General features: G+C 40.7%; 1 protein-coding gene across 1 annotated transcript in view; it reads left to right on the top strand.

Moving 5' to 3' along the window:
- The window catches only part of ZDHHC13 (zinc finger DHHC-type palmitoyltransferase 13), a 36,553-nt gene extending 20,663 nt beyond the window's left edge, over nucleotides 1–15,890 (top strand). Inside the window, exons 10-17 of the mRNA XM_038764800.1 lie at nucleotides 316–416; nucleotides 2,412–2,536; nucleotides 3,424–3,486; nucleotides 4,010–4,103; nucleotides 6,185–6,268; nucleotides 9,353–9,510; nucleotides 12,613–12,710; nucleotides 14,834–15,890. Coding sequence (XP_038620728.1) covers nucleotides 316–416; nucleotides 2,412–2,536; nucleotides 3,424–3,486; nucleotides 4,010–4,103; nucleotides 6,185–6,268; nucleotides 9,353–9,510; nucleotides 12,613–12,710; nucleotides 14,834–14,972 — 862 coding nt within the window. The 3' untranslated portion in view covers nucleotides 14,973–15,890. The remainder of the gene's footprint in view (nucleotides 1–315; nucleotides 417–2,411; nucleotides 2,537–3,423; nucleotides 3,487–4,009; nucleotides 4,104–6,184; nucleotides 6,269–9,352; nucleotides 9,511–12,612; nucleotides 12,711–14,833) is intronic.
- Nucleotides 15,891–19,507: the final 3,617 nt, after the last annotated feature.

Raw genomic sequence — 19,507 nt, 5'->3', positions numbered from 1 at the left:
CAAAATATTCTGATAATTAATCTTTCATATTGAATACTTACTGTGTGCAGGTCACTGTACTAAATGCTTGAGAGAATACAATACAACAGAGTTGGTAGATACGTTCCCTGCCAAAGATATACCAAACCAAATGACTTGATAAAAATATACAAAGTCCAGTCCATTTGGGTTTAAGATTAGATGAATGAGTTGTCACTTGAAATAAAGTTTTCGTTTGTGGAGAAGGGAATTATAATTAATCCCTGAAATATAAATGTATATTTGGTTAGCCGTATCTGTAGAAATATATTTGTCTTTTCTTTTTTGTCCTCTCAGGTTCTTACTGGAATACAGGAGTGTAACATATTTGCCAGCAATCGTTTTGCTAAGTTCCATTTTTTGGATATTGGTGACGTGGTTTGTCTTATTTTTGCCTGATATCCTTTCTGTTCAGAAACTGTGGCAGGTCTTGTTTCTCAAAAGTTGAATTATTTACTCTACAAAGGAAATAACGCTATTCCAGACTTGAACACTGGAAGAAATCTAAGGAATTTGCACTAATTGAATATCACTGAAGAAAGTTTCTGCATGAATAATGGTTGCTATTTTCTGAAAACAGAATGTTGAATCAGTCAGTAATAATAATAATAATGGCATTTATTAAGCGCTTACTATGTGCAAGGCACTGTTCTAAGCGCTGGGGAGGTTACAGGGTGATCAGGTTGTCCCACAGGGGGCTCACAGTCTTAATCCCCATTTTACAGATGAGGGAACTGAGGCCCAGAGAAGTTAAGTGACTTGCCCAAAGTCACACAGCTGAGAAATGGCCGAGCCGGGATTTGAATCCATGACCTCCAACTCCAAAGCCAATGCTCTTTCCACTGAGCCATGCTGCTTCTCTAATCTAGTCAGTCAATCTTATTTATTGAATGCTTACTGTGTACAGACACTGTACTAAGTATTTGGGAGAGTACAACAGAGTGAGTAGACACATTTGCTGCCCAAAGCATGTGATATTGGTGGAAGGTGTCTGATTTTCTTACTTTTAAAAGGATAAAATATGGAATATTTTTGATTGAAATTAATCAGCGTGTTTTGATTACTTTTCTGCACTGTTCAAGGGAAGAATATTCATTTCTGTTAGCCATGAGTTGCTTGGCATTTGATGAGATTATTTACATTGGAGATTTTAGGTCCTGTTAATTCTTGAGAATTGTCAGTACTCTTTCTCATACAGGGCTGGAGTTGGAGAGCTGAACTATTTCACTTCATAATAATATAATCAGCAGCAAAGTTGATCCGGGCCCCGTTTGTAAAATGTGATGTCAAGGATTTGATCTGCTGGGTCAGTAGATGGCATACTTCACCATTAGATATAGGTATATTATTTTCATATGCAGTGCCAAACTTTAAAAGCTTCTTAAAAGTTTTCAGCTGTTGCTGCACTTGCAACTGCTAAACTGCTAAACTCATTTTCCAGTCATTCTTATTAGCTTACACTGAAGGCTGAAACGTATCAATCTTGTCAGTTCCAATTGTAAAATAGCCCCTCTTGGTATTTATGGGGTACCTAACAAAAAAAGCAATTTATTTTCATGTCTGTCTCTCCTTCAGACTGTAAACCTCTGGAGGGCAAGGATTGGGTCTTCCAACTGCATAGTATTCTTCCAAGCACTTAGTACAATGCTCTGCAACAAGGCAGCAGTCAAATACCATTGATTAATTTATTTTTTTTAAACTTAAAATTCATTCATTCAATTGTATTTGCTGAGTGCTTACTGTGTGCAGAGCACTGTACTAAGCATTTGGAAAGTACAGTTCGGCAACAGAGACAATCCCTACCCAACAATGGGCTCACAGTGTAAAATGTAATTCCACTTTTTAATATATTGAATTCAGTAAGTAGGATGAGCTGTTTCTGGCTGCCAACAAATACGTGTATCAGATTTCAGACGCCCCTGCCTTTTTAAAACTACTGTTCCTCAATAGGTATGAAAAGATTATATAAATATATTCAATCATAATTATGAAGATGTATTTCAAGGTAGGTACCATCACGCTTTATCATCCAACATCCTCTGCTCCCTCTATTGGAAACTAAATACTAAGATGATATTTATTGGTCTAACCCAGGTTGGCATTACTTATGTCTTTATGTTTATATATTACATGCATGCATATATTTGTATGCATGTTTTAGAAGATACCACTAGTGGTGAAATCTACCTGTGAATTTGTGTTTGACTGAACAGGCCAATGAGGGTCCCAGAGTTCCCGCCATATTCTGCATATATAAAAGGGCATCCCTTGATTTTAATGTTTGCAGTACCTGATTTTCCCCTTTTTTGGCTATAATTTAAGTACATTTTAAAGCTATGTTTACAATGTAAAGGTCAAAAAAGCTGTATCAGTGTTCCTTAACACAACTTAACATTTAGCAGGCACCTTTTTCCAGGTTCCTTTCTTTCTCAGCATAATAGGTGTCCTCTACTTTTTCTACAAAACTTGGGGAACCGATCCTGGTTACATTAAGAGTTCAGAAGAAGAAAGGAAAATGGTATTTATTTTTACAAGCTTACCTGATATTAAATGGGCGGTTGTGCAGTCACTGGGGTTCATGCGTTTTACCTTTCTCTGTTCTACTCTTTTTAATATAAATAGCAAAATATTAGTTTCCTATTGGGAAGACTAATTTTTTACATGAGTGGTTTTTTTAGTGGCTATCACAGTTTTCAGAGAAAAACATTTTAAATAATCAATTGGTCTGTGTCACTTGGAGTGCTTGGAAAGGTAAAGAAGGCGGCATATTAATTTGGAGATCTGCCTGGGCTAAGCCCAGCCTGCAAGTTCCAAGTTAGAATGGGGCTTTTTGGACCTTTGGAGGCTTAAGGACAGAGCTGGGATGCTCCTGAACAGTTTTGAAAGTGTCACACACAGGAGTATAGCCACACCTCTGAGAAGGAGCTTGGATTAGCTTTCTGGCTGGCATGACTCCTTCTCAATCCTGGCCCACGTGGAGCTGTATATTCCCCGTCGAAATGAGGAAGGGCTCATAGGGCTTCTTCCTCTGGGGACATTGAGAACAAGTGCCATATTCAATGACCGTGAAGCCTGTAAAATGCCCTATTATCGCAGGATGTTAAGACTGTCAGTAAATGTGTTCTTCAGTAGCACTTGCTTCCACAAACCCTGATTTGTTTAGCAGATCAGAAGTGAGAGGTAATTTCCTCTACAGTTATGGGGCTTGGACAGGTTCGTCTGTATGCATTCAGATTTATTGGTCATGATTGAAAATATGTCCTTGAAACATAGGATTTTTTTTCAAGCACTGCTTGATTTGGTGGCAACTATTCCAAATTGCTTTACCAGCTACCGAAGTTTCAGTATTGGCTTTGGAGAATAGTACAATAAGCGCAGTCATTAATCATACCTCGTATCTTTCAGAATATTATTACCCTTGCAGAATCTGGCTGTCTGGACTTCAGAACGTTTTGCACATCATGTCTTGTAAGTGAGGTGATACCATATAATCTTCGCAATAAAAGGAAATGATTGACGACTTTTTTGTGTGAATGAGTTGTGTAGTTATTTAGGATGATTGGACTTAAATTGTGCCGTATTTTGAAGTCTGTATGTGTTAACGATTATGGGAATGTGTGGGGAAGAAGTGTCCTAGGAAATGATGCTGTGTGGTGGTGGGGTTATTTTGTGTGTGTTTACCATGCCTCTCTCCCATGCAAGCCAAAAGAGCAAAGTTTACAATTCAAAATATTGAAAAATCTGGGTCACTAAAATGTTTCCTTTTTTATGGGGATAGAATTCTAAAATAATAAAAAAATACCTATCATTTACAATACTGAAGTTTTATAATTGATGTTTTATTCAAAAAGTGATGAGGATTTAGCTTAAATATGAAACACCTCTAACATAGTTGGGAAAAAGGAAGCCATCAAAAAATCACAGTTTTGTTTCTTTTATCCCTAGCTTGATTGAAAATTTTAATTGAGGTTATTCTTTCAATCCCCATTAGATAAAAAAACCTTTAAGGTCCATGCATTGCCATATCTGCAACTCCTGTGTAGCACGATTTGATCAGCACTGCCCGTGGACAGGAAGATGCATAGGTGAGATTGATTCCTTTTGTTTAAGGAATTTTAAAAGCCGAGAGCTGGAATGGCTGCCCTGAGTGTGTTTTGATCCCTTGGTGGCCCTTGGTGCTGGACACATGAAATAGTGGTGACGGGCACCTGTGTGGTCTGTTATCTTGCACGTCTTCTTTAGTGGTGTATTGTTGTATTATGACCACTGCATCAGCCTCTTTGCTGACCTCCCGGCTTTCTGACTCTCCCCACTCCAGTCCATATTTGACTCTGCTGCCTGGATTGCTTTTCCAAAAAAAATTTAGATCTTATCTCCCTACTCTTCAAGAAAAACCTCCAATGTTTGCCCACCCACCTCTGCACCAGGGAGAAGCTCTTTACCATCACTTTAAGGCCCTCAGTCAACTCTCCTTCTACCTAATTTCACTGATCTACTAAAACCCAGCCTGCTCGCTTCACTCTCTTACGGCAACCTCCTCTCTGTACCTCGATCTCACCTGTTCTTGCCCATGTCTTCCCTCTGGAACTCCTTCCACGTTTATGTCTAGTAGACCACCAATCTCCCCCATCTTCAAAGCCCTCCTTACATCTCATACCCTCCAAGAGGCCTTCCCCAATTAAGCCCTTGTTTCCCCTACTCCCTCTCTCGTCTGTGACAACTATGCATTAGGATCTGTACCCTTTAATCACTTTCATATTCACTCCACCCTTGGTCTCTTAGCACTAATGTACATATCCTTATACTCGACCCTTTCAGTTTTCTGTAATGTATTTTAATGTCTGTCTTCCCCTCTAGACTCTAAATTCCTTGAGGCATAGCTCACCTCTACCAAATCTATTGTTTTATACGATCCATAACACTTAGTACTGTGCTGGGCACATGATGTACAGTGAAGTACTCAATAAATGCCATTGAGTGATTGAGAGTGGTCTCAGAGGTTTTCAGAAAGGAACCCTGTACTAAGCACTTGGAGAAAGTACAGTAGTCATTCATTCATTCATTCAATCGTATTTATTGAGTGCTTACTATATGCAGAGCACTGTACTAAGCGCTTGGGAAGTACAAGTTGGCAACATATAGAGACGGTCCCTACCCAACAGCGGGCTCACAGTCTAGAAGGGGGAGACAGACAACAAAACGAAACATATTAACAAAATAAATAGAATAAATATGTACAAGTAAAATACATACAGTAATAAATATGTACAAACATATATACATATATACATTGTACAAGTGCTGTGGGGAGGGGAAGGAGGTTAGGCGGAGGGTATGGGGGGGGAAGAGAGGGAGAGGAAGGAGGGGGCTCACTCTGGGAAGGCCTCCTGGAGGAGGTGAGCTCTCAGTAGGGCTTTGAAGGAAGGAAGAGAGCTAGCTTGGCGGATGTGCGGAGGGAGGGCATTCCAGGCCAGGGGGAGGATGTGGGCCAGGGGTCGACGGTGGGACAGGCGAGAACCAAGAACGAGGCACGGTGAGGAGATTAGTGGCAGAGGAGCGGAGGGTGCGGGCTGGGCTGGAGAAGGAAAGCGGGGAGGTGAGGTAGGAGGGGGCGAGGTGATGGACAGCCTTGAAGCCCAGGCTGAGGAGTTTCTGCCTGATGCGCAGATTGATTGATTGGTAGCCACCGGAGATTTTTGAGGAGGGGAGTAACATGCCCAAAGTGTTTCTGCACAAAGGCGATCCGGGCAGCAGCATGAAGTATAGATTGAACTGGGAAGAGACAGGAGAATGGGAGATCAGAGGGGAGGCTGATGCAGTAATCTAGTCGGGATAGGATGAGAGATTGAATGAGCAGGGTAGCGGTTTGGATGGAGAGGAAAGGGCAGATCTTGGTGAATATCAAGAATATCACATCCTCACATTTGCAAGCCAGAAATAGGTTTTCCTTCATTTTAAAAACAATGAACTTTCCCAAAATAAGGATATGATCTTAGAGCATATATTGCCCATGTTTTTCTTGGTGATTTTTAAAACTGTTAAAGATTATTTTCATTTGAGTTCAAGGAGAGCCTTCGACAGCAGTGTATTGCCATAAGAGAAAAATATCTTGTCACTGAAAAACAAGTGATTTCAAGTCTTTTGTTTTTTTTTCTTCCTAATTCAGGTTTTGGAAACCATCACTATTACATATTTTTCTTGTTCTTCCTTATTGTGGTGTGTGACTGGATGTTATATGGAACTTTTCTCTGTGAGTATTTTTTATTTATACATACCATTTCCTCTATGTCAACACTTCCCCCTTCTGACTAGGTATCTGAAGACAAATATGACTTGTGGTGGTACAAACGTGGCTGAAGGATTTTACTTTCCAAGAGCTTAGTACAGTGCTCTGTGCAGAGTAAGCGCTCAATAAATATGATTGAATGAATAAATGAATGAAAGGATCATCCTCCTGAGTGGGAATGTGTCAGCAGAGTAACTTTACAGTGGGTCAGTTCTAGGCATCAAGTTGTTTAACACTTTCATCGCATCCTCTTTGAATTTGCAGAAGACAGGAGGCTGGGACTAAAGGGGAAGTTGAAGGAGACCGGGGATGGGGAAAATAGAATTTGAAGTGACCTTGGTAATGGGAGAAGTGGTTAGAAACAAATGAAGTTGTGCAAATTCAAGGCGATAGACTCACAGTGATCAACCATCTCTAGTAAAGGATATCTCAGTAATAATAATAATAATAATAATAATAATAATAATGATGGTATTAAGCGCTTACTATGTGCCAGTTACACTGTACTAAGTGCTGGGGTGGATACAAGCAAATCAGGTTGGGCACAGTCCCTGTCCTATGTGGGGCTCACAGTCTCAATCTCCATTTTACAGATGAGGTAACAGAGGCACAGAGAAGTGAAGGTCACCCAGCAAGGTCACAAGCAGACCTGCCATGTGCCCAAGGTCGCACAGCAGACGTGTGGCAGAGCTGGGATTAGAACCCATCACCTTCTGACTTAGAGGCCTATGCTCTGTCCACTATGACACGCTGCTTCTCCAGATGGTCCCTTTTGGGCAATATCAGGAATTTTCTCCAGTCTGTACCAAATAAAGCAGCTGAAAAGCGCAACGATCTATTCACGTTTTGACTGTCAGCTGTTCTCTCCACTCAAAGCAGGCCATTTTATTGCTATCCTATTGTTCAGATGGATGTGATGGATCTTCTCACACGGGGATGTAAATCACTCGTTTCCCTGATTTGCTGTATGATTATTGCTCTCAAAATGATTCTGTTTATAATTCAGGGTATGTCTTGGAAGTAGAGAGAGATGATTTTTTTTTCATGATGGCATTTATTAAGCGCTTACCATGTGCAAAGTACTGTTCCAAGCCCTGGGGAGGTACAAGTTGATCAGGTTGTCCCATGGGGGGCTCACAATCTTAATCCCCATTTTACAGATAAGGGAACTGAGGCACAGAGAAGTTAAGTGACTTTCCCAAAGTCACATAGCTGACAACTGACAGAGCTGGGATTTGAACCCATGACCTCCGACTCCAAAGCCCATGCTCTTTCCACTGAGCCACGCTGCTTCTCCAGTTTTAAAATAGCAAGCGCTCTAGGTCTCAAGAAGTTTAATACATCTGGAGCAAAGTACTAGGGAGTGAAAACATAGTGTGTATCTTCCTTCACCCTGTATAGTCTTTTGAGCTGCTTTGAATAGGGCGTATTAAATTATCGAGGCCATTTATGAAGCCCCAAGGCTAGATGTGCAAACCTGTCAAATACTAAATTCATAAGTAGTTGACAGATATGCAATGTCCCAGTACACTTTAGTCTTTTTTTTATATATATTTTTCCTTTTCCTGAGATTTGAGTTGGGGTTTAGGAGAGCTATCCATAAAGCATTGTCTGCCACTTGACAGTAGGAGAAAAAATACAGCTGTCAGATCAGATCACCCAGATCTTCCTAGTTACTACATATTCAACCTCTGGCCAGATCAGTTTCCTTCCTACTCCAGGGATGTGTGCTTAGTGCAAAGGTAGTACCGACTATGCCACACATTTTACTTCTTCTGCTTTATTACCTTGGATAAAGTCATACCAATAGCTAGACTCTATAGTACTTGCAATATAGATATAACAGTCAGAGACTTCTGAAGGACAAAGGAATAAAGCAAGATACTAGCAAAATACAGACCTTTAAGTGAATAACCAGTCCTATAAGGATACTGCTCTTTCTTGCAATTTTAAATTAAGTAGCACATTTCTCATGAAATGAAACTATTTCAAAAATTCTCACTAATCTTTGTGTTAAAATAGCACAGGAAAAAAAATCATTTTTGCCTGTCAAATGGTAACTTTCTGGCATGCTGAACTGGCTGATTTGGGGTGAGGGAGGGCGGTAAATTTTATGAGTCATTTTTACTTTCATTTCTGTTCATTACGAGAAACACAATTCTTTCACTCACTGGCAAGCCTTGATTTAGTAGTTTAGCTTAGTGTTGAGTGGACTTTTTTTGCATTTTGATGTTCAATTTTTCTTCTACATTTTAAAGTAAATTCATTTTTGTCACAAACATGTTTTCATTATAGGTTTTGGCAGGAACACTGTTAGAGCATGGCTCAGTGGAAAGAGCACGGGCTTTGGAGTCAGAGGTCATGGGTTCAAATTCCGGCTCCTCCAATTGTCAGCTGTGTGACTTTGGGCAAGTCACTTAATTTCTCTGGGCCTCAGTTACCTCATCTGTAAAATGGGGATTAAGGATGTGGGACAACCTGATCACTTTGTAACCTCCCCAGCGCTTAGAATAGTGTTTTGCACATAGTAAGTGCTTAATAAATGCCATCATTATTATTATTCAAGTGCTTAGATTGAGTGAATGAACTAGGGAACATTTGCCTGACAGCATGAGCCTGTTTGGTTGTGGCATTCTGCATTAGAGCAAAAAAAAAAAACTCTCCTTGTGCACTTTTGTGCAGCAGTAAATTCTATAGTGCAAGTTTTCCTTAATGCAGGAATTTGCTATGTGATTTTGGGCAAGTCACTTCACTTCTCTGTGCCACAGTTACCTCATCTGTAAAATGGTGATTAAGACTGTGAGCCCCACGTGGGACAACCTGATCACCTTATATCCTTCCCAGCGTTTAGAACAGTGCTTTGCACATAGTAAGTGCTTAAATGCCATTATTATTATTATTATTATTTGCAAAAATGCAGCCCTCACATTGTGGGAAAACTGGATTTAATCTAGTAGGATTTGACTATCAACATGTATTTTGTATTCATGATTTTTCATTGCAAAAGTGTTTCTTATCCTTTGACATTTTATTTATGTATCTTCTCAGATTGGTCAAATCATTGTGCAACTACCTACAAGCAGGATGGAGTGTGGACCTATCTCACTCAAATTACATCATGCTCTCCTTGGCTTGTCTACATCTTCTTACTCGTGTCTTTTTATGCTTCGTGGGCATCATATTTAATCTTAAATCAGCTGTTTCAGGTAATCACTCTATGTAACCTCTGCACATAGTACTTCATAATCTAGCATCTGGGAGGTTTTAGAGTGAAGACATCTTGGCTCTCCCCCGTGTCAAGAGACTGATATAGGAGGTCATGTTTTTTCATTTCATATTTCTTATTAAATAGCTATAGAGATCAATCAGTTGGATTTGAACACTTTCTGTATGTAGAGTACTGTACTAAGTGCTTGAGATAGTACAATACATTTAAGTTGGTAGACATGTTCCCTGCCCATAAGGAGCTTAAGTCTCAAGGGGTAGACAGACATTAATATAAATAATAACTTATGGATAATTATGGTTACATAAGTACTGAGGATGGGGTGAGTATCAAGTGCTTAAAGGGTACAGATCCAAGTGAATAGGTGATGTAGAAGAGAGAGCAGGTTGAGGAACAGAGGCTTAATTGGGAAGGATCAGATGTGACTTTAATAGTCTTAGAAGTTGGGGAGAGTGGTGGTCTGGCATGTATGCAGGAGATGGGATTTCAGGTCAGAGGAGGATATGGGAAAGGAGTCGGTGGAGAAATAAAGATTGAGAAACAGCAAGCTGCCTGTAGAGGAGTAAAGTGCGCAAGCTGGGCTGAAGTAAGGTAGGAGGGGGAGAGCTGACTTGAGTGCTTTTGCAATAGCGTTGATGTTGCGTATGAAGGAATGGGCTTGGGTTTGGTTTAAATTGTTAAAATGTTTAAATGGGCATTAATAACTCCATGGCTCAGAGCAGATGGAGGCTAGGCTGTTACAAGCCTCTTCCACCTAACCACACAGCTCCCCTCAGCTCCTGCCATCCTTTATATCCCCTAAACCAATTCTCAAGACCCATTCATTTCCCTCCAACCCTCTCTAGAGCTTAGGTTTCTGTTGTTTGGCCTTGCTTGGAACATAGAGATGCCAGGCTGTGAACTCCATGTTCCTACTTACCATGCTTCCTGAAGGGTGCTAAGTACAACTGTGAGTCAAGTGGCTAAGCTTATGTCTCTGACCTGACTCCAGGCCATAGACAGTTCATGACCAAAATTGCTCATAATTGTATCCTAAATCTCATCATGGTATTATGAAACTTCCTTCCCTCGCCCCATGACTTGAGGTCAGTTTTTATTCTCTTTTGTCCCGGAAACTTCCTAAATAGAGCTCAGAAGGTTTTTATTGTGCCCCCAAACTAGGTTTTTCCTTATTCTAATGCTACATTTTTTACATACATTGACCTGCAGAAGTTGAGCAATGCACTTCTTTGGGTCACTGGATCTGGAATGTCACTGTTAGTATTTGAATTTAGATTATTATTTAGATTCCCAGTGATTATAGTTGTACATTTTTGCATCTATAGGATCTTTCAAGGTTTTAGGATAGTTTAACCTGGTTGTAAGTTAGACACCTTAAGAGGAGCATTAACTCATGGACAGTTAGTGCATTGCTGCCCTGATTAATGGAAGTATATAGTGAATACACAAGCTAACAGGTCATAACTTTAGGAAGGTTGAAAAATTGGGGTCTGTATGTTTTTCCAGAAATTTATAATGTAATCACCATCATCAGAGCAAATTTCTTGGGATTTTACATACTAAATATTGATCTGATTTTTTTTTTGTCTCGAAATCAGGAGAAAAGAGTCTTATTGACGGTTAAACCATGTCCATATTAAGGCATAAGAAAATGTAGCCTTTAAAAAAATGGACAAGAACTGTAGGTGGTGTTACTGCCAGTAGTACATTGAATCTGTCAGTGTTATTTATTGAGCACTTACAGTGCGCAGATCATGGTAGCTCTGTATATATATATATATAAATAAAGATAGAGAGACATATATTAAGTGCTGTGGGGATGAGGGAAAGGAGAATATCAAGTGCTTGAAAGGGGCAAGTGCCTAGGCAACACAAAGAAAAGGCAGGTCTCCACGACAAAACACCTGGTAATGGGATCCCCTGTCTGTGGATATTTCTGCCCACAGGGAGGTGGCGGTGGGCATTATTTTCTTTTAAAAATAAATAAAAAATGAATTCCCCAGCACTAGGAAGCCCAGCCACTACCCTCTTCTCCTCCCTGCCCCTTCCTATCCCTGTCGTCTTTGTCCCCTTCCACGGCTCTGTGCCCTGAGTAGCTGGGATGGCTCCAGACAGCCTAAGCTCTTGTGGGAGATTTGGTGAGCCTGGCATCTTCTACCCTTCTTGGCACACTCTACCTCTTCTTTGTTTTCCTCTGTGGCACTGTGCCCCAAGGAGACAGGGGGCTGTGAGAGTGGAGAAGCAACAGCCCTAGGCTCCAAACCCCCGAGGCTGGGAATAAGAAAGGGTGCTGATTTTGATTTTTTTTTTTAGAAGCATTCTCTCCATCTCTCAGTGTCTGTGTCCCACTATGATCTTGCTATTACTTGGGAACAGGGGGATTTTAATAAAGCTTCTGCTGAGACACTGTGGCACTGATTTCAGCCTCTCCTACAGCAGGAATAATGGATCTGGGAATGGGGAAGAATACACTTTATCTCCATCTTTAATAAAATTTTAATAAAATTTCATATCCTGTCAGCAGGAAGGCCCCGGCTCCAAACACCCCCTTAATACTAATTTTGATTTTTCAGAAACATTCTCTCCATCTTCTGTCCATGAAGCTCTAGTAAAATTTCATATCCTATCGACAAGGACCAATGGAAAAATGAGGCTCAGGTCAGGGGTAACCAATCAGAAGTGGCATCTTATAACCTTGCCATACATTAAATCTTTCAACTGAGTGAAGGAAGATCAGATAGGGGCACCAGGGACAGCCATTTTATAATCAGACAGAGTTTAAGCAGTCTGCATCCCTGTTGTGTACCCAAAGGGAATAAAGGAAATGGAGTAGTCAGAGAAGACCTCTTGGAGGAGACATTATTTTAGTGGGGCTTGAAGATAAGGAAAGCCCCCTTTAGTGAAGATGTTCTGTAATTCGTTAAATACATTAAAGGTCATACGAAATTTCTAATTCTTGCCCTGGTCCTCTTGTTCAAGGTTTTTGCTTTTTCTAAGTCAGGATCTAGGGGTCGGGGTGGATAGTTCTTATTTGCTAGTGTTTAAATTTCACATAATCTGCAAATGTGCATTTCATTTTCAGATTGCATTTCTAGGGTTAACCGCTCATGAGAGATCTGGCCTGCTGAAGCAGAGAAAACACATGAAGCATCCTTTCTCCCTTAGGAAAACCCCCTACAAGTAAGTGTACTTGCTAAAATGTTCTCAATGGACCAAGTTATTGGCTCCAGAGGTGGAACAGGTAACCCAGAATCCAATAACCTAGCTTCCCAGCCCAATGGCTCCATCACTTTATAGGTATCCAGGAAGGATATCGCACCAAAAAAGCAAGCTGTGGTCCTGGCTGCTCAGAGCAGTGAGCAAATCTGTGCTGCTGAATTCAGCACAAATTACAAGTGATTCTGGAAGTTTTGCAGGGAGAGAGACCTGTCCAATCAAGTCACATGGCCACAGGGTGTGAGGTCATCATCAGATAAATAATTATTCAGCTGAAAAGCCAGACATAAACCTTTCAGGGGAAAGGACATGGTCATGAGTATTGCCAAGATTCCTAACCTGGCTCCCCACTTCCACACAGCTCTTTTATCCCTCTGATTAATTTTCTTATTTGTGTCAGAAAAAAAGTTAGCTTTGTTACCCCCCAAAGTTCTTCTAGGGAAGTGGTTAATGAAGAGTAGAGTATTCTTGGGTTGAGATGAATTCCTGATGATGTGGCAGAAAGTCTGCTGTCCTGTGGTATGAAAGATCAAGCTTTGAAGCTTATCTTTGTACTTCACACATCAATCTCTAAGGCAGGGAATGCAGCAGAGGTGACACAAGCTGCTGGGGGTGTTGGATGCTTGCAGCTTATCTCATGAGCAGCCTCTTTAGAGCCGCGTAATAGTACAAGATGAAACTGTCAAACCTTTTGATGAGGTAATCAGGAGCAGAGGGGCAGCTGAAATGTGGACTCAGGGAGGAGAGGTATTGACTTAATTTGGAGAAAGGTAGTTCATGGAGTGGTGGGCGGAGATGGACAAAGTTTGTGATAGCTGCATCACACTGATCAGGGTGTCTCAGAGTTGATTAGGAGGAAAGATTTCTTGGCACCAACTGGTTGGTCACAAGAATAGCAAACAAGCAGTCTATTTACAGAGTTTTGTGGGACCGGGGAGTGAAGATTTCTTCATTAGTTTTCTGGGATCTTGCTAGGACTCATTCGGTAGTGAGAAATCTACTCCGACACTGAGAATAGACATAGTTGCTTTGGACAGTTACTGACAGATGGCATTACTAAGGCTGAATATGAAATACCCTTTCCCTTATCCCTAATGTTTCAACTTAAAAATCTGGAACTCAAGTCATGTGGCCCTAAGCTGATTAGCCTTTACCACAGATGGTTGCTGAAAGCTATCACCCCATAAAAGCTATAAACTAACCTGCCTTTTAGCATCACTCCACTAACTAGTTGGTTCCGTAATAATCATATATCCATTTGCTGACATCCTCTCCTAGCTGGTCATAACCTCCCCTCCCTTAAGCCTAAGGCTTGCTCATTTCTTGGTTGGATTTGGAGCAAGGGTGAACCAGAAAGACAAAAGGTAGGAGAAACGAGCCTAGCCCAGCACTGGAGATGAACCAGGGCAGGTCTAGCCAGCCATGGAGAGGCCAGGAATGACACCTGCGGAGGGAAAGAAACCCAGTGTGCCCCTTTCTGAAAGAAATGGTGATTTACTAATAACAGTAGTGTCTGTTAAGGGTTTACTATATGCCAAGATCTGCATTTTCTCTTTGTGTCTCTTTTCTCTCTCCCTGTTAGACTGTGAGCCCCTTATGAGAGCTCAAAGTCTGAAGGTAGGAGAACAGGTGTTTAGTCCCCATTTTACAGAGGCATAGAGAAGTTAGGTGACTTGCCTAAGGTCACAGCAGGGTAGTGGTGGTACTCGGATAGAACCCAGGGCCTCTGATTTACAGACCTACTTATTGTGTGCAGGGCACTGTACTAAGCGCTCCTGCTGTTTCATTGATTTTGAATTATTTTTATAAGCTTCCTATTTGTTTTACGTTTGTCATTTTCATTTCAGCCTTTTGTGCCTAAGGCATAATTTTCAGTGGTTTCACATTTTTAAAAAAACATATTCTGAAAAAAAGACTCGGCAAAATACAATTGGTAATGAATGCCTTTTAGAAAATGTTTTTCATGTATCCCCATCAGTATTATGTGAAAAATGTTTTCTTTGGAGCCATCTCCCATTCCCTATATCATTCCCCTGTGCTCGGTAATATAAATACATGTGTTCTTTTCCCTTCTCTTCTCTTTGTAGCCATGGATTTACCCAGAACCTTGCTGACTTTTTTCAGTGCAGTTGCTTTGGCTTGTTCAAGCCTAGTGCAGTGGATTGGACCACACAACAAACTGTAATATTTCACCCAGCAAAAGAGAAAGTCTTGCGTTCTGTATGAAGACAAGTGACGTAAAATTCTTTATTTTTTTATATTGTTGCCTTTGGGATGAAAACCTAAAATGCAGTAGAATACATAAAGTGCAGCAAAGATGGGATGAAATAGTAGCTGGTTCTTTTTACCTTTTGGATGAACATAGGAACCATACTTTACCATTTATAACATCTCACGGTTGGTGTCTTAACTGGCTGGGCTTCTATAAGCCAGTTTTAGAAGATCCCATTAAACTTTTGATACTGTTTTTGTAACATAAAAATGCCACACCTAAATATTTTTCTAAAAATATTTAGTGATTATAGATAAAATAGAATATTTTAAACATATTGGTTATTTTAAAATAGCTTTATTAAAAGGAATTTGTAATTTTTGATAAATTATTTTTCTTCACTGTGTCTATAAATCTGTATAGAATGGCTGCATGATCAGTTATGCTTTCAGACTTAATAAATTGGGTCTTTTATACTTGCAGACATAATTTTCACTTCTAAACTATCTTGGAATTTTAGTTATGTAAAGTCAGGCTCTTAAATCAATCAGTAGTATTTATCCAGGGTTAACTGTGTGCAGAGCACTGTACTAAGCACTTGGGAAAGTACAAACAATGCAGTAGATTTGGTAGACAGAATCCCTGCCCACACCCGAAACCCCCATGAGTCATTCACTGTAAAGATAATCCTCATGTTTTTGAGCTGGAAAGCGAACGCGAACAGAGAAAGAAGATCTCAAAGAGTAGTCTTACCAAAGGAGAACAATTTGCCCATGGCCCCGTGCTGAGTTCTGGTTTAAGGCCTCTTTCTCTTCCCCTTCAGCATGGTGGATCAGAGAGCAGGAGAAGGGTTAGGGGAGAAGGCCATAGGGTGAGGGCAGAGAATCAATCAATCAATCAATCAATCGTATTTATTGAGCGCTTACTGTGTGCAGAGCACTGTACTAAGCTCTTGGGAAGTACAAGTTGACAACATATAGAAACAGTCCCTACCCAACAGTGGGCTCACAATCTAAAAGGGGGAGACCGAGAACAAAACCAAACATACTAACAAAATAAAATAAATAGAATAGATATGCACAAATAAAATAAATAAATACATAAATAAATAAAGGAACTTGCATGACTGTGGCCTCAGACAAGTATAGTGCATTGTTCATTCATTCATTCAATCGTATTTATTGAGCGCTTACTGTGTGCAGAGCACTGTACTCTGTGGCCTCAGACAAGTATAGTCCATTGTTCATTCATTCATTCATTCAATCGTATTTATTGAGCGCTTACTGTGTGCAGAGCACTGTACTAAGCACTTGGGAAGTACAAGTTGGCAACATGTAGATACGGTCCCAACCCAACAGTGGGCTCACAGTCTAGAAGGGGGAGACAGAGAACAAAACAAAACATATTAACAAAATAAAATAAATATGCACAAATAAAATAAATAAATAAATGGAGTAATAAGCATTAGGAGCTAGACTGCTCCAAGCTTGAGGGAGGAATCCAAGATTCTAAAAGCCCCAGGACACTGATCCTGGAATTACAACGAGGTTGCACTCAACCTTTAAAAATTGGTGCTACCTGCCTTGGGGACCTGTGAGTCCCAAGGCAGTTGGCATATTGCTCCAGAGTATTTCCATTCCTGAAATTCATGATCCAGGATGGGATTGGCTGCAAGTAGTATGTTTAATTTCTACTGGTAATGAGCACACTTCATTGGAAATACCCAAAGGAGGAATGAGTCGGATTCCATATTGCCACAGTTTCAAGATTAACCAAGCTTGCACAGAGCAAAACCACTGCTCGTTTTCAAAATACTAAACCCAAAGCCACATGTTAATGGTATAGCAGCATTAAGCCAATTGTCGTCAGGGAACGTACCTACAAACTCTGTTGTATTGTACCCTCTCAAGTGCTCTGCACACAGTAAGTACTCAATAAATGCTATTGATTGACTCATCTTCATTCAAACCTACCGGGAGTGGTAAATTTTGTCCTCATATTTTATTATTGAATTAAACCATTAGTTTCAGCTGTGCAACCTGGGATTTCTCATGTAATTGCAACCTGTACTGTCTTTCAATTGACAGCTGCTGTCCTAGAGAACTTACCACTCTGGTAGTAAGCTCTGCACTGCTCCACTGCTGCCTGCCTGCAGTGGGGCTCCTTAGGTTCACATCAGTTTTGAGGGGGTAGGAACAGGCACTGGAAATGTCCAAAATGCAACCCAGCAGGTGGACATAATGCAGACTTAGTGGTTCCATCACTTACCCTAACACTTTTCCTGCAAGCATTGTTTAATATTGATTTGTTTTATGCAGGAATTTTCCCTTAAAATTCCTCCCACCAAAAATTCATTACTCTGTGCAGCCTCCTCTTCAGTCTATTTAGCCAGCTCTTAATGGGGAGTTTGAGAGAAGTATATATTTCTGAAAGTACATATTTCTGATTATGCAGCGCTTGTCTCAACTCTCTACAGGTCCACGGCCACATCACCTACAGGAGTTTATCTTGGCAATGTCTCATGTGGCAAAGCAATTATAAATTGAGTGTTTTCATAGGAACATGGATAGGGCAAAGCCAGACTAGCCCTGCATATAGGATAGAGGGAAAAATCCAGTAATTACCATAACAGGGAACCTGTTTCACTATCTTGCTGAAAGGGAAGGTTCATTTGCCTCATTTGTCAATCACTAATTTGGAACGTAGCCAACTACAGTGAAAGATTTGGGCAAAGAGGAAGTGGGGGTGAGGGGCTAGCTAAGGAAGTAACTCCAGAACCCATGGGGAAGAGCAGACTCTACTTTAGGGACTGGAGGGAGAGGCTTTGAAAAGGGAGGTGTCCATCTCAGGAGCTGCGGACTTGTAAAGCAGGGATTTGCCAGAAAAGCTGTGGAACCGCAAGGTGATCTGCCAGAATAAACGTGTAGATGGTGTGGCTCCAACGGATGCCTATCTGGAGTAAGTGAGGAATAAGTTGTAGAACTGCCATTTGTCTGATGTGTGACTCTGGACCAGTCACTTTGCTGTGCCAGTTACTTCATCTGTTAAATGGGGATTAAGACTGTGAGCCCATGTTGGACATGGACTATGTCCAACCTGATTAGCTTGTATCTTCCCCATGCTTAGTACAGTATCTGGTACATAGTAAGTGCTTAACAAGTACCATAAAAAACCCAAAAGGGGATAAGTGGCTCTTTCTGGACTCAAGACTCTTGTACAATTACTGTGTATTTAAGTCCTCGTCAATCAATCAATCAATCAATCGTATTTATTGAGCGCTTACTATGTGCAGAGCACTGTACTAAGCGCTTGGGAAGTACAAATTGGCAACACATAGAGACAGTCCCTACCCAACAGTGGGCTCACAGTCTAAAAGGGGGTTTTACAGTGTTTACGTCCTGTTTACAGTGTGGGTGCAGAACTCATAAATTAGGAGAGATCACTATCGCAGGAGCTAGTGATCATTTTGTATTCCTCCTAGCCATGGTAACCAGCCTTTAGGGAGCAAGGCTGGCTAGCTGTACCCTGGCAAGGTCTGGAAGTTTTACCACTGTGAGTTTTAAACTTAAGATTCATGGGATGGTGGGAATAATGTTAGAGCACACCCACCTCGGCAGAACATAGCTTTAAACACTTAGGCCCCGGGGACACTCTTGGTATCCAGTCTCAAAAGTGGCTCTGAAAGCCTACATAAAGGGTAAAGGAGATCTATGAACTCCTTCAGTGCCAAACAAATTAAATGTAGTGATTAGCCATTTCAGAACAAGCTCTTTTTTCTTTCAAAACAGCCATTTTTAAGTAAGCCTTTTCAAAACTGAAGTGTGACTTAAAAAAACACATTCATTTTTGAAAATGCTTGGCATATCATTAAAATAACTTGCCTAAGTACCTTCTAGAAAACTCTACGGCTTTACATGGATGTCTCATCTGTAGACACACACCAGACATATACTGTAGGAAAGAGAAATCACGTGTAGAAGAAAGATAAGGAGCTAACTAGGCTGTAAGGTCCTTGCGAGCAGGGATCATGTCTGCCAAGTCCCTTGTACTCTCTCAAAGGCTTAGTGTAGTGCTCTTCACATGGTAAGTGCTTAATAAATACCATGATTGATGACATGGAGAATCACAGACAGAGCCTTCCTTCTGCTGTTCTGATTTGGTCCTCCTTATCTCTGTCATCACAATAGTAGCTTTTGTGGCCAACATTTTCACCATAGCCTCCTTCTCTGGGAGAATGGCTTGGGAAGGGACATATTAGAGAGAGAGACAGGATGGAACATGTGCTATTTACCTCCACAAATGGACCAGTACCAGCAAATCATCATCTGCGAACTCCTGAAGGCCTATCAGACCTCTTACAAGCAGTAACTCATATGAGGTTTCTCACATTTATGTATGTATATGATATATAGATAGGTATCTATCTGTATACAGAGAGAGAGAGAGAGAGAGAGTATGTTCAATGTGTATTGGTAGGGTAGGGGTTCGGTGGAATTCTTTAGATTCTGTGTATTCTGTGTATGTGTTTCATTTTTTCATTTGGGATTTC

The sequence above is a fragment of the Tachyglossus aculeatus genome, chromosome 22 (genome assembly GCF_015852505.1).
Source record: "Tachyglossus aculeatus isolate mTacAcu1 chromosome 22, mTacAcu1.pri, whole genome shotgun sequence".
In the NCBI taxonomy this organism is placed as follows: domain Eukaryota; kingdom Metazoa; phylum Chordata; class Mammalia; order Monotremata; family Tachyglossidae; genus Tachyglossus; species Tachyglossus aculeatus.
This window is presented reverse-complemented; position numbering and strand designations above follow the sequence as displayed.